The sequence below is a fragment of the Somniosus microcephalus genome, chromosome 25 (genome assembly GCF_052327205.1).
Source record: "Somniosus microcephalus isolate GS21.2 chromosome 25, FLI_Smic_1.0, whole genome shotgun sequence".
Lineage (NCBI taxonomy): Eukaryota > Metazoa > Chordata > Chondrichthyes > Squaliformes > Somniosidae > Somniosus > Somniosus microcephalus.
The window spans coordinates 48,051,869-48,068,097 of NC_141011.1; the positions used below are offsets into that span (position 1 = coordinate 48,051,869).

The 16,229-nt window shown below is 39.9% G+C and overlaps 1 protein-coding gene across 9 annotated transcripts in view; it reads right to left on the reverse strand.

Annotated features, from left to right (window-relative positions):
- Positions 1–16,229, reverse strand: part of rerea (arginine-glutamic acid dipeptide (RE) repeats a) — a 527,918-nt gene that overhangs the window by 77,725 nt on the left and 433,964 nt on the right. For all 9 annotated transcript variants that reach the window (XR_015073572.1, XM_085967345.1, XM_085967342.1 and 6 more), the window contains one exon: positions 15,507–15,587. Coding sequence is in view for 8 of the 9 variants with exons in the window: in XM_085967345.1 (XP_085823471.1) it covers positions 15,507–15,587 (81 nt within the window). In the remaining variant the exon portion in view is untranslated. The remainder of the gene's footprint in view (positions 1–15,506; positions 15,588–16,229) is intronic.

Consider the following 16,229-nt stretch of genomic DNA (forward strand, 5'->3'; position numbering starts at 1 on the left):
ACAGATCTTTTTGAAACCTGATGTGAACTAAACACATGCATATGGGCGGGGGGGGGGGGGGGGGGGGCGCGGCGCGGGAGAAGAGAAACAAAAACATTCTCTGACGCCAACTGGGTTTGGATCTGCAATTCAAAGGATTTGATAGAATTAGCATGCCAGGAGTGCGAGCAGTGCTGGGGCTGCGGGGGAGTGATGGAGAGGGACATATATCTTTAACAGTAATAAGTGCTCGTGTCTGCAAAGCATAAGGCTATGTTTGTAATGTCTTTTCTCTCCAAATTTGTGTATTCAATCCTATTCCTGCGTGACTATAACGGAAATACAAGAATGAGATTACCATTGGGAACACCACCTGAAACTAGACAATCAAAACATCTCAATATTACATTGATGCCGTTTGAGGGGAAAATAAAACTACTGCATGGTGGCCTGCTGCCAACTGTTAATTGTACTTTTAATTTGCAATGTACGTGTTTGTTTTTTTGGTCAGCTTTGTGACAAAAGTAGTTTTCAGTATGCTTCACGTGCCTGCTGCATAATTAATCATTTTTACAACTTTATTAGGAAGAAAAATTATTGCTTTTTCTGAAACGCATCTTTATTATGTGGTGCGCAATAATAACAAACCTCATTGTGTTTGAAAAGTTAAAACAGTTGCATTTAAATTACAACTTTTAAAACAAGATGTGAAATTTTAGTAAAAAAAGAGTATTAATTGGCACTCTCAAGGTGGCTGGTATGCAATATGGAAAAATGTTACAATGGTGCAGTAGAGGGTGGTCTTCTGAGGTTGCAGCAGGGTAGGGGGAGCTTTAATTCCAACGGCATCCACTGCGCTAAACCAGTCCTGATGCGCTCGAAGATGATACAGTAAATGGAAAATGGCTCATTTCCCAGCAATGACAAATCATCTTGCTCAACAGAAAAATTGACACAAAATGTTGAGTCAAATGAAATTGCAGCTAATCTCCTTGAATACAAATTGAATGCAAAAAAAATGTTTTGACACTTAGAGTTATACATCACAGAGGCCCTTCGGCCCATCGTGTCCACGCCGGCCATCAAGCCCTGTCTATTCTAATCCCATTTTCCAGCACTTGGTCCGTAGCCTTGTATGCTGTGGCGTTTCAAGTGCTCATCTAAATGCTTCTTGAATGTTTTGAGGATTCCTGCCTCTACCACCCCTTCAGGTAGTGAGTTCCAGATTCCAACCACCCTCTGGGTGAAAAAGTTTTCCCTCTAAACCTCCTGCCCCTTACCTTGAAACTATGCCCCCTGGTTATTGACCCCTCTACTAAGGGGAAAAGTTCCTTTCTATCTACCCTATCTATGCCCCTCCATAATTTTGTACAGCTCAATCAGGTCCCCCCTCAGCCTTCTCTGCTCCAAGGAAAACAACCCCAGCCTGTCCAGTCTCTCTTCACAGCTGAAGCGCTCCAGCCCAGGTAACATCCTGGTGAATCTCCCCTGCACCCTCTCCAATGCAATCACATCCTTCCTATAGTGTGGCGACCAGAACTGCACACAGTATTCCAGCCGTGGCCTAACTAGCGTTTTGTACAGCTCCATCATAACCTCCCTGCTCTTATATTCTATGCCTCGGCTAATGAAGGCAAGTATCCCATATGCCTTTTTAACCACCTTATCTACCTGTCCTGCTGCCTTCAGGGATTTATGTACATGCACACCAAGGTCCCTCTGATCCTCTGTCCTTCCTAAGGTCCTACCATTCATTGTGTATTCCCTTGCCTTGTTAGTCCTCTTGTTTGCCTTGATCAGCAAACCTCTAAGTAATGTAGAAAAATCTACTGCCTTCTGGTTATCAATAATTCCATTATCCAATTTGATGTTACCACATAAAATTACAAATACCAACAGGATATTTATGAACCTGAAGTGCAGCAAGCAATCAGGTCTACGTGCAGCTAACAACTAAGTCTACAAAGGGCAAGCCTGAGTATAACTCACGTTAAATACAAAAATAAAGTCTTAAAAGATGACCTTGAAGTCTAGCCTGGCCTTAAAAAGATCTTGTGAATTGTATTTTAGAACTAAATTCACTGTTTTACTCCAGCTACTAAACAAAGACATAAAAGCTGACTGATAAGGAGAAACAAAAATAAGGAACAAAGGTTGACTGCATTCGTATGAGATAAGTTAGTGCTCTGGATACTTTCCTTTAGCAAGGCAGTCCTTGGCTGTTTACACCATTGAGAGCTCAAGTCTGGCATGCTGCCTTTCTGATGCAAGACACTGCTTACTGGAAATGTAAAGTCAATCAGGAGTTTAACTGCAATAAAGGTCAACCGAAAGGTTTCACTCTTATTAGATCTGTGCACTGGCTACAAGCCCAGTACTTCCAGTGATCCCTTTTAGAAGAATTTATTTATAACAGCTTTATCATTCCATACCTGGGGAGGGCCTGGGGGTGGGGGTTACACGCTAGTCCATGTTTGAATGAGGTCATGCCTTTCAGTGAGTTGAGACATGTAGCTTGTGGAAAAAGTTAGTAATTTTTATTGTATTTTTTGTGGCTGATAGTGGAGGCAAGTATCGTTTTTAAGCGTATTCAGAGTTCCCAAACTCCCTTTAGCTTTTGCTTAACAACAGTAATGTAAAAGCTAACGACAGGCCAATCAATCAAAAGATCCTTTGGGATTGGCATGCACTAAATACAAATGGAAAACAAAGGCTTGAAACTCAAAATAGAACAAAAACAGAACCGATATACTTGAACACAGAATAGATTTCTTAACTCCTATCTCAAGCTGAGTGGTGTTTTTTTCCCCTCTGTGTAAACAGTGACGCAAAAGTGCAATTTGCCAGAATAGGGGTCCAGCAAGCAGAGATTATTTGCTTATTAGTGCAAGCTACAGCATCCGATTCCCAAAGTGTAGGCCAGGGATCAGTGTCTTGACTAGTGTTCATTCTCAGCTCCTGAAGGTTGGTGGGGGGGGGGGTGGTGCAGTTTGGTCAGTTCCAGCTGGGTCATTTGTGGAGAGTAAACTGCCCCAAAATGAAAAAGAGGGCACTTCATGGTAATGATCTCTTTTGAAGAGCTGCCTTGGAAGCTTATACCCTCTTTAAATTTTCGCAGCACTTCTATAAAATGGCAGGGTTCCTGATGTTAGTTAGTGTGCACCATTTACAGTGCGGACACATTCCACTACCATGGAAGAACTCTGCACATTTAAATCACAACTTTTGTTTCTGTCCATGGGCCCTCGCTGTCATTGCTCAGCTACAATAATGAAATATCTCTTTCCTTCTGCAACCCCTCCCCACTCAAAGGGAGCAAGCTGCAGAATACTGGTACACAGGTTGTGCAACAGTTTGATGATCCCTCACGAGATGGAGAATGGCATAAACAGGACATTGGTGTTATTTGTATCATTATACTGCCCCAATTAAAAGACAAGTCTTAAAGGAGGAAAGAGAGATAGAGAGGTTTAGGGAGGGAATTCCAGAGCTTAGCGCCTTGGCAGCTGAAGGCACAGCCGCTAATGATGGAATGACTAAAATCGGGGATGGTCAAGAGGCCAGAATTGAAGGTGCGCAGTTACTGGTATTTGTTATGAACAAAAGTGTATACATGATTAAAGCTAAATATGGGTTTGTGCTAGTAATAGAGTTAAGCGTTGACATCTTTACTATTCAAGAGTAGCATTTTCTGTTAAAAATCACTCATTCCTGTAATCCATTTACACAGCAAAGCACAAACAAGAATGCAGGTAAATTGTTCCAAGATATCAAATTGCAAATCAGCCATGATCTAACTGAATGTGGAACAGGCTCGAGGGGTTGAATGGCCTACTCCTGCTCCTATTTTGACAATTTTGGACAAAGATGACGTGAAAGCAAGCCATAGAAAAGACCATAATCATTTGATTATGGCTTGCAGACAAATTGTATACGAATCATATGGACTGAAGACCAATTTCCTGCAGTCAAATATTGCAGTTCTATTGATTCTCATTCCTTTTGATAGAGGTTTGAATTAAGTTTTTCAAGCACACAGTGAACTATCAAACATTCCACTTTGGTTAAATGTCAGCGAGAGCACAATCTACATATAGATCTATTTAACCTCTTGTGATATGTATTTTATAAATTTCTGGTGGCAGCAGTTATGCAATGCTTTAAGTCTGCTGGCAACCTGGAATTTGCCTCGTTCACTTTGAAGGGAAGATCTGAGAGTACCAACGTCACCAGTGAAACAACTGACATATATGCAAGATTGAGATTGTGACAGCCGAATAATCGCAAAAATGCACAACTGCAATTTTGTATTTCTGCCAACAGACATCTCTGGTTTTAGAAGATCCATAAAGGCCAGCAATACATAAAGTGCATTGCTGACACGCACTCGGTCATGAGAGTTCAGCATCCCGTAGTTTGGAAAATTGGTGATCATGCCGCTAATCCATCGTTGGCAGTGATTTGTTTGCTGCTAGTATCACATTGCCTTTAGTGGCACCTTTTGAGGCAGGCCTCCGTGCCACTTCAGGCACTAGTGCCGCCGTGTATATATTATAGCATTGGAATCGGCAGAAGTGTTAATATAAACGCAGCAATGGCTCAGACCACAACCCACGGAAACAAAAAAGCTTGATGGTATAAGATTAAAACAACAAAAAATGGCAGACTCATGAAAGGTGCTATTAGTCAGTGTGCTCATGCAGAGCTATAATGGAAGACATAACATTAAAGGCAGGCAATGTAAACCGATTTTATCCCACCAGCATAACTTGACAAATTCTGTATTCTCTTTATCTTGCTTATGACCCAAAACCTTGTGGCAACAAGCCATTGTTAAACACAGGATTAATGTTATAAAGTGATGACATGACTAGACCTACTGTACTTGCTACAGATGTTTCAACCAACGATTTTTAATGTTCCAAATGACCACAAACCAAACAGCCCCTTAATTCACTTTACACTGCAACTAGGATTTCACCTAACACTTTAGTCTCCAATTTCAAAGCACTTATTTTTTTTTATTTTTTTTATTAAAGACGACAAACTGGTGTCGACCATTACCTGTACACCTACACCATATTTAAAAGGCACTTTGTGCACATCTTATAATATTGAAGTCAAAGGCCAACACAGCATGGTGTACGTGTACGATACACAATGAATACGATTTATAAATCTCAAATCTTTTAGACCCTGACTTAGTCTATCGGTCTTGTGGTTTGGTATGAACAAAATTCATGATGGGAATTTCATGGAAAAATTAGTTTGGTCCATGAGTGAGCAGTAAGGTGCACACATTTTCTCAAAGTTTTGTTCAAAATGCCATGCTTTTGGTGCTCCTTGTTATGTTACCATAATCACATTTACTCTGCTCCAGATTCATCTGACTTGGTTCGTAAAAAAGAGTTCATTCAAAATTAACCCAATTTACACAGTTCATGATGCAATGGCCAGTATACAATCCTAGTCAGGACTGCATAAAACGTGGAAAAGTATCTAAAGTGAGGTCACATTCATTGAAACGCACAAAATTACCCATTTCCAGCAATAAACAGGACTGCTATATTGCAATATCAATTTAAAAGATCACAGATAGAATATCATCTGCGTTTTAGTAAACTTTTACAGTTAATTTGGAGAACAAAATAGTACCAGTTTACGTACGATCGGCAGAAGACAAAGTCAATAGATAAGTAAGTGGAACTTTTAAGCTCTGAAATATTGCAGGCTAATTTTCATTACTGTACCAGAATTTTAGTTACCTACTTTTTGACAGACATTTCCAATGATGTTGTAGATAAAACACTGAGAAATATTAATCTGATTCACAGCCAGTGGCAGAGTATCACATAACTTATTACCCAGGAAATAACATTAAACAATACATGTGACCTACTGTTGCCTTCTGTGCTTAATATTACCTGAACCAGTTTCTACATCTGCTGGGAATCAGGAGCGTCAAGTGCCTGGTAAAACTGTAATCTGTTGATCAATTTTGTTCCATAAATAAAAGGCTAATAATATTTCCATTGAAACATGCCTCCAGCTAAATTTCCGTAGCTTGCATATCTTGTAAACATCATTCTTTCCACATAGCACCACACCTGATTACACAAAGCTTCCACTTTGTCAACTTGAGCCACCTGCCGATTGGCCCATAACATTTACATTTTGCAGGTCATAAATATTATGCACTTTAACAAGCATGCAAAGTTAAAAAAAAGTCTCCTTATGAAAAGGTGTTGCCTAAACACGATGTCATTAACTTTTTAAAAAAATGGGGAACTGTGAATCTTACAAGCCATTAAGAGGTGAAAGTTAAAATAGTGACTAAACAACTCAAAATGTATTTTGGAATAAAAAATATCAATTGATCAAAAAAGATTGCTTAGTGGGATACAAGAAACAAATCTATAGTATTCATGTTAATGTAAGCTCTCCTGATGATTCTACGGGTCAATGTAATGCCAAGTGACATATTGAGGCCATGCAGATGAGCAACTCAACTCTTTTTTTTTATTCGTTCATGGGGCGTGGGCGTCGTTGGCAAGGCCGGCATTTATTGCCCATCCCTAGTTGCCCTTGCGAAGGTGGTGGTGAGCCGCCTTCCTGAACCGGTGCAGTCTGTGTGGTGAAGGTACTCCTACAGTGCTGTTCGGGAGGGAGTTCCAGGATTTTGACCCAGCAATGATGGAGGATTGGCAAGTTGCTGCAGTGCATATTGTAGATGGTACACACTGCAGCCACGGTACGCCGTTGGTGGAGGGAGTGAATATTGAAGGTGGTGGATGGGGTGCCAAACAAGCGGGCTGCTTTGTCCTGGATGGTGTTGAGATTCTTGAGTTCTGTTGGAGCTGCACTCATCCAGGCAGGTGGAGAGTATTTCATCACACTCCTGATTTGTACCTTGTGGAAAGGCTTTGGGGAGTCAGGAGGTGAGTTAGACAGGAATGGCAGTCAGGGCATTACATTTGGCCTCAGTGCCCCAGAACTATTAAGGAAGGAAAGCAAAGTCAACCAGAGTTCCCATTTTATGATTGCTATTCAGTGGTCCCTGCCTGTATATAGACATATAAGGTAAGGACAAGATGACCATAACAGCGATGGCCAAATGGTCAAATAATCTGCCGATACTCACCATCTTGGCTTGCATGAAAAATGGCAACTTGGGTGAGGTACTGGAGGGTTTTTAATGAAAGGAAGGGAGAATCCAGAGAAAGAAAACTAAAAACATACACAGTGGCCTACTGTTTTACTTTTCTTTACGAGAAAGTAGTCCTGAAAACTGAGAAACAGATCAACACCTGAAACATCAACTTGTGTTCTCGACAGAGGCTACCTGACCTGCTGAGTGTTTCCAGTGTTTTCTATTTCTGCTTGCATCAACCACTCTTCATCAATACCTATATTATACTATTAGAGCTTTAATAGCTATAAGAAACCCCATTTCTGATGTGCTGATATCCAAGTACAGAGCAATATTATTTTCCAATTCATGGAGTCAGAAAATATTATATTTTGTTTAAAAATACAATGCACCATGTTAAATTATATTTTTATATAAATAGATATACTCCCCCAAATGGCCTTCACAGGTGGCTAGAGCAAACAAATGATTTGAAATGACTATGAAAATCTGAAATAAATGTTAAAATATGCAACACATATAAAAAAACGAATATGTTTTCGTCAACCCATAATAATCATATGCAATCCAAGGAGATACATTCTTATATAAATAAATGGATCAACTTCAATGTACGTACAAGTGCCTTAATTTATTTTTTTCCACATTTTGATTTAAGCTGGTCACCCAAACTGCTGTCTTATAACAGGAGGTCTAGAAGGGAGCAAACATATTTGCATTTAACTGAATGGTGAGCAGATTCCAGAAATAATGGAAGGATGCCTTTACCCTCGATCTAAAATACCAAGCATCTGGTGGGAAGGTGCTGTGCGTAATGTGGTTGAAAGAGTTGAAATGCCCGTCAACATTTAGCTTCCAGCTAATTTATAACCTGATCGCACTGATCAATAGAACTCGCCAAGCAGATGAACACTGAGAAAATTTAAATGTGGGCAAGGATAATGTAAATAAATAGTTAGAACTATCAACTCTCCTTAAAAATACAATTTTTGGAATTGTAATAGAGTGACATTTAACTGGACGAGATGTTGTGGTCACAGATTATGTGATAATTGCTATGTGAAAACTGGAAGATAGAATGAATACCACAGGCGTGGATATGCTTCTGTCCTCTATGAAGATTTTGAGATTAATTTCAAAATGCTCAGTCTCATACTGGATAGAACCTCTCAACTTAATTCCCGACAGCTGTATTAAAACCAACTAAACTCCCATTATGTGAACAAAAACAGATAAGTGTGCTGGTGCTGTAATTAAAATAAAGACCACTCTTTGCAAACATGAAGCACTGCCTGCCTACACTGATAACTGCACACAAAAAAAAACCCAATCAAAAATGTCCCATTTACAAGCGGAATGAAGAATATAAAATCTGACCTATTAATGCAACTGTTACCGGCATGTATTGGATTTGCTTCGCCTGCTTCAAATAGTTAAAATAGTGTAATAGACTATTAATCCACATTACAGATTAATGGCTGGTTGACCCATCGCATTTGCTTTATTCCACAGTAAGATGATCATGATTAGCTTTATGAAAACAATTATGTGGCATTACCAGTTGAACAACTTCTTTACATAAACAAATGCAATTTCTATAACCAGTATGACAGGCATCAGATTTCTCAACTGCATTTTGGGATCGAGGCTGTCTCTTTCAATCTGTATGGCTGCAACGATGAGTTCAGTCTGTATGCAAATATTGTATTCGAACATAATGGATGGAGTTTATTGCTGGAGTTTATAAAGGTAAATCTGAGTAAAGTAAAACTTTGCAAAAGATTTTTTTAAATTTAAATATACCACTCAATTAACCATTAATGCACTTACAAATGAGCAGCAACCTGTTTATTACTCATGTGCAAAAGCAAAATATTTTAAAAAACTGCAGTATCCAAAGGAAGTTTTTTTATATTTATTCCTGGGATGTGGGCATTGCTGGCAAGGCCAGCATTTATTGCCCGTCCCTAGTTGCCCTCGAGAAGGCCGCCTTCTTGAACTGCTATAGTCCGTGTGGTGAAGGTACTCCCACAGCGCTGTTAGGGAGTTCCAGGATTTTGACCCAGCGACGATGAAGGAACGGCCGATATATTTCCAAGTCAGGATGTTGTGTGACTTGGAGGTGATGGATTGAAGCCTTTCCAGATAGTAGTGCACATCAACAGAAAAAGGATTCCCTAATCAATGTTCAATTCGGTTGTTAAATAGTTTAAGAAACAGCAAAGGTTTATTAAAAATGTTTGGCTCATTACAACTGTAATCAAATTATTTTTATTACAATAAATTAATGGCACATTTTTGCAATGGAATTTTTGAAAATACAATTCCCCATCTCAATATACACAATTGCATATCAGTGTGCTATAAGTGATGGGTAAAAATGAAAGGGCAGGCAAGACCTGATGGAAGAGCAGGAATTGGTAGAGATCAACATAATCAGCCTAGGTCACCACAATATATACATATTAAATCACAAAATTTAATTTTTATTGTCAACAAGAAAAAGAACATTCTTGCTGTATGTTCTCCTGTTTCTCCCTTGGATTGTTTGACCTAACCAGATATTGGGCAGTGACAGGACTGGGTCAGTCACAGTTATTGCGCCTACTTTTAAGATGATGCCATGCTGGTTTCGTAATGCTGGCAGCACAAATACACACACACGCAGGAAATGTGCAAGTAAGTTACTCCTTTTGTTTTTATACATTTATATAGAATTTTGTAAACACAAATTACTGATCTAATTTATGTAAAACAACCTAGGATATTGCTACTCAATTTTTAAAAAACAGCAACAATCTTACTTGATTCAATGTCATTACATTAGACTTTGAATAGTGCAGTTTAGCAAAGAAAAGCCACAATAGCAATAAAGAAGCACCATCATTAATGGAAGTAAGCTACTTATGACAAAATTCAGAAATTACACGATGATATATATTTCATCTGTTGTGAGAACAAATTAATGAATAATCGACCAAACTCAGAAAACCAGAACTGAAATTACACTGCTGTACAAGATGGAAACCACTGAATTGCTATTTAGTTTATATATCCAGGTATCGACCACGTCAAACATTGAGGTAATAGAAACAGACAGCTATTAGGCATTAAAATCAATGGCTTTTCATATCAACATTACAGTAAGAATTGTAACACAGTTCTCACAGGTAAAAAGAATTACCTGTCCAGGGGACAAAATGGACTTGCATGTTTATCATTTCAAGTTAACACATATTGATCTCCTGTGCCACTGCTCATGGATTACAATAATGTAAAATATCTTTACTATATCACATACATTATGTTACTATTGTAATTGAAATATCTCGTGCATTTATGCACTTCATGTCAACATAATTATAATATTAACCGCCTAATTAAGCCTGTCACACTGTAATTAAACCCTCCTGCCAGTGGTGGTGCTGTATGTGTACATAGCAATTTATCATGGAAATACATAAAAATAAAGGATGGAATGTACAACTTTAAACTGGGGTGCTGAATTACATTTCCAGGCCCAGGACCAATTATCCCCCCCACCCCCGACCCCTCTCCCTCACCTGAAGATTACACTTGCTCATGACTCCCCATATGTAACTAATTAAGATATATATATTTTCAATTGGTCAACTGCACCGCATTAACTTTTATAATTCTATCATGACTGGAAGAAAATGTTGCTGAACCCGTCTCTCCCAATTCATATTCTATTGATGAATTCACATTTTTGAAGGGAATTTTTTCCTAAATTAAAAAAATGAAACATGCAAGAACTAGACTGGTCACATGAATAGCTGCAGCCAATCAGACACAAGTAAAGAGTCATGCAATTACTGTTGCCCAATGAGAATGGTCAAAAGGGAGAATGTTTCCCTCGACTTATCTCATGGATTATTTCTGTTGCCTCAGTATGATATATGAACTAATTGGCAATGCAGATCCATCTTCTACAACAGTGTACGTTCAGTTCTGATTTTCTGAGCTTAGTCCATTATTCATTAATTGAATATAGCATCTTTCTCAACATATATAGTAGTGGCACTGAACTATATGAACCAGGAATATGCCACATTCACTTCCTAGTCTGTGCTAGGTCCGTTGCTCTCAGATGGGAGTAGCAGTTGGGGGATTGGGGATGCAGCTGGGGGTACAATCCCCCTGAGTATTCCAGGGCTAGTGAGGGGCGAAGCGAGAACATTGGCAAAGGTTCTTTCCCTAACTGTTAGCCAGAAAGCTTTGGTGGAAGTGGGGGGCTGTACTGCTGGTGAGTACAGGGTCAGGTCCTGCTGTAATAACCCAAATGGCTAAATAGCCTACTGACATTCACTGTTCAGGCAAGAACATGAAGAAAAGCCACCTGGGGAAGGTATCAGAGGGTTGTCAGACCTTCCAACAGAACTGAACTTTTGCATGTCGCCATCTTCACGAGAGGAAGGGCTTCAAGGAAGGAAAAAGTGATAGAAAATGGAAGGAAGGAAAGAAAAAAAAGTAACATAAAAGTAGTTATACCTTTAGAAATGCTAAACATTTACAGCATGAGAAATAATGTTTCAAATTTTGCAAATTCCAAAACATCTCTCCAGTGTACAAAAATTCTAGAATGCCAAGTAATTGTGAAGCTCAGCTTCCTTTTATTTTCTATATTAAAAGAGTTTAGTAGTGAATACTGATTTATTTCTCTGCCCCCAGACTAGGGGTTGCACCAACCTAGAACGGATCTTTGTTAGTAGGGTACTAATATCTATTTTAATTAACTCATTGTCAAAATACACATCAAACTAACAGTTTACTTTTTAATTGAGTATTGGCAAACAGTGGGGTGCCCATATTTATATTTAATGGTAGAATTCAGATGATGGAGAATGAAGAGCGACTTCTAAAGGAAGTAGCACTTGACTGTCCCACCGTTGAAAAATTGGGCATTATTTTTTGATAAGAACTCGTGAGCCAGGATACATAGGAGCAATCTCTATTCTCCCAAAAAGTCAACAAAATATCTCTACTTACATTTCATGGACACCGACCCCCACAAAGCACAACATTTCACTGAATTCCAAAGGTGGCATGTGCCTCCATATATGGCATATAAATAATCTCCCAATAGCAATGGTAAAGCTCTCACCCTAACCCCCGGTTCACATTTCATTGTTTTCACGCTGCAGATTCCACATAATGAATAAGGCTCAGGCCTTGTATTTACCTTACTCCCTCTTCTGTCTTATTATCAGAATGATTTATTTACTAAAATATTGAAAAAAAAGTTTCGTCACTCAATGTGATCATTGCAGCACGCTCCTCCCCCAATAAAAACACAGCGGGGACTCAACATTTACATTCCTTTAAGCTACTGCCATCAAGAATAGCGCTTGGGAGTGTATGTGGAGAGCAGAGTGAAATATCTTTCTGCTTCTGTCCACATTTAGGCAACTTAGTAGCAAAAGAGAAACCAGAGTTCCTTGTCCCAGAAGGTAACTAATCCTATAGCAAACTTGTTCTGCTTCTAGCTGGTTGCTATACAGATGCAATACCAGAAGCCTAGTAGCAGGTTATCTCTCCAGTATTCCAGTTGGGGAACAGTGCTTGATATTGGGGCAGAGAGGCAAGACAAGCAAAATTGAGTGGTTTTAAAACATATATATATATATATATTGGGAGGGGGAAAACAATAGGGGAAAAGGTAGTCAACGGACACTGCTGTGGCGGTTGAGGTATAAAGCTCAAAGTGACAGCAGTTCAATTCATCCCCCACAAGCATGGCGGGATTCATCAGCCTGCAGCCAAGTTGCTAGTGCAGTGCTCAGACGGACTACAAGTGGCCGACAGACCCATTCTGAATGTGTTCGCAGAGCATAGGTCGTGACTCGAGAAGTACTGGCTAGGGCTCTCCAGGCCTTCAACAACAACAACCTGTATTTATATAGCGCCTCTAACATAGTAAAACGTCCCAAGGCGCTTCACATTATTATTATAATAAGACAAAAAATTTGACACATAGCCACAAAAGGAGAAATTAGGGCAGGTGACCAAAAGAGGTAGGTTTTAAGGAGCGTCTTAAAGGAGGAAAGAGAGGTAGCGAGGCGGAGAGGTTTAGGTAGGGAATTCCAGAGCTTAGGGCCTAGGCAACAGAAGACACGGCCACCAATGGTTGAGCGATTATAATCAGGGATGCTCAAAAGGACAGAATTAGAGGAGCGTAGATATCTCGGGGGGGGGGGGGGGGGGGGGGGGCAGAAGGAGATTACAGAGATAAGGTAGGGCGAGGCCATGGAAGGACTTGAAAACAAGGACGAGAATTTTGAAATCAAGGCGTTGCTTAACCGGGAGCCAATGAAGGTCAATGAGCACCTTACCTTGCCATTATTTAACACAAAAGCAAAATACTGCAGACGCTGGAAATCTGGAATAAAAACAGAAAATGCTGGCAATACTCAGCAGATCAGGCAGCATCTCTGGAGCGAGAAACAGAGTTAACGTTTCAGGTCAGTTCTGATGAAAGGTCACCGACCTGAAACGTTAACTCTTGTTTCTCTCTCCACAGATGCTGCCTGACCTGATGAGTATTTCCAGCATTTTCTGTTTTTATTTCTTGTATTATTTAATCCACTTGCCTGTGGATAATTATGCTGGTTAAGGAAATAATATATGTGCTTGAAAGATACAGCAACTTTTTAAAGTAGGACTTTAAAAATCACCTAAATTACCTTTTCATTCAAAGATTGTTACTTAGAACTTTAAAGAAAGGAGATGGGTAAATTAATTCTGAAAAATAAACAGCAGGCACCTTTGCTGCAGACGAGTGTTTTTTTCGTGGGGCCAAGGAAGGAATGAATAAGCCAGAACAGGCCACAAATGTTCAGAGGCAGGAGGGAACCAGAGAAAGCTACAGTTAGCAGAATAGGAGACTAGGGAAAGGGGCAAAAAGCAACTGGGGGAAACAGAAGTTTAAAAAACATTTATATATTCTTCGATGCCCCATCTGCCATATGGGGATGGGCTATATTGGTGTTTTCAGCAACTAAGAGAAGCCGATGGATGACCTCTGCGCTCTCTGTAAGGCTAGAGCGCAATGTAGGAAATTTTGGGTCAAGAAAGGATTCTCATGCAATTTAAAAAATTCTTTAAACCAGCCCAATGTTTTCGCATATAAAGTACTTACTGGTAAACAGGTCATTGTGCTGCCCTTCACGTAGAATCACTACATGACGAGAAACGTTAGTCATCGAATACAGAGTGTCATCAGGCCATTAAAATTATTCTATACCTTAAATCTTATGTTAACCTTTGGCCTCACCGCTCTTCACATATGGTAAACAGTTAATTGCCAAATTAACAAAATAAATGGTTGAAGTTTAAAAAAAAACTGACTATAGATGACATGCACTGCATGAGCATTGCTTCCACCACGCACAACCTAACTGCAAGACGCTATTAAGTTGCACATCTCAAACGTCTGAATCAGTGGTTACCCATCACGTCGAAAATAAAAACATTTACATAGCTCAGAACCTAACAAGAGAGATGCTCATAAGTGGGTTTGTTTTATAGCATGCACAATGGGAACATAAAGGTGACAGAATACCAAAACTGTTTATGCATGTTACCCACCAGGAACCTTTCTATAGACATATAATTGCCTTAAAACAAACTACCACTTGTTTGCTGCCTGATTTACTTCACTATAAACAAGAAGCGTGGACCTTTAACCCTGCCCCCCCCCTCCACCCCACCCCCCTCCTCATTCAAAGCCACCACAAGCTGTGGATGATTAGCTGGTTGGCTTGTCAGAAGTTAAGATAGGGTATCTGACATGGAGCCCTCAGTGAGTCTGTCTGAAGACTGAACAAACAGAAAGGAAAAAGGACACACTGGAGAAAGAAGGGGTGGCAGATGAGCTGTAGGAAGGTCACTTGTACATCAGTCTCCAGTGAAAAACATTACACAACAGTACACAAGTTCCTCACAGCAGAGAGCGAGCGAGAAAACGAAAGAGAGAGACTTGACGGCAATAAATGAAATTGCTCGCAGCTTAAATAGTACACTGAGCACTATACTTTAAAAAGAAAAAAATATCCTTTCTGCAGCTGCAGTCGGAGGTACATTTGAATAATTTTTTACCCACTATTAGATAAATGGCACCTGCAAGGTAGTAACGGAAGCTTCTGGACTACCAGACAGATTCACAAACACATTACTAATGAAAAATATACATGTCGTTACTTGAAATCACTTTTGCTGATAAGCCAAAGCACTCTGCTTCCCCTCAAATCTCCACAACAAGTTTTGAAACCACAATCAAGAAGGAAAACAGCCAATCGAACACCAGCAGATTACCAGAAACCAACACAGATCAATTAAATAGAAAAAAAAAACTCACCGTCTCCTTATTTGGAAGCAGCTCTTTGCGGATCCTGAAGAAGTTCTTGCCGTACTGCCTCAATCCCTTAATGAAGCGTTTCTGTGGGAAGAAAACAAGAGGAATCAACAAGGGAGGCAGGAAAAAAGCAGCCTTTGCTTTGGCCCTACAACGAGGGCGAAAGAAAATACACCAGGGGAAGCAAGGAAGATGGCGGAAATTGTGCTGCACAGAGCTCCTTTTTCTTTACGAGCCACTGATCACTCAGACTGGAGGCACCCTACATAATACAGACAACACACACAGCACAGCAAAGGCTTCCACTTCTTCAGGGCTTGGCCTGACTTCAGCAAACCATGACAACAATTAACGCACAAAAGGGAAAACGAGAAGGACCTTTTTCTTTTCTCCTAGTCTCTGGTAATGTCAGTGTGCCGTCAGTAAGTGGCAGAGGGGGAGCATACAAGCGAGAAATACCTTGTCACTCTCTGCTCTAACACTACAAAGGGGGTGGTTTACATGTGATCCCTTGCTAGACTCTCTCGTCTCCGGTCAGACATAAAACCTGGCATGGATCACTGATTCCCAACAGCCCAGAATGTATATTCCAAGCAACACAGTTAAAATCTTACCAAAGCAACTATGTTGTCAAGTCGTTTTTCAGCAAGTACTTTCCTGTAATCTTATTAACTAGCTCTTTTCATTTGGCCAGTGAGCCGCACAAATCCATTCACAGCACTACAC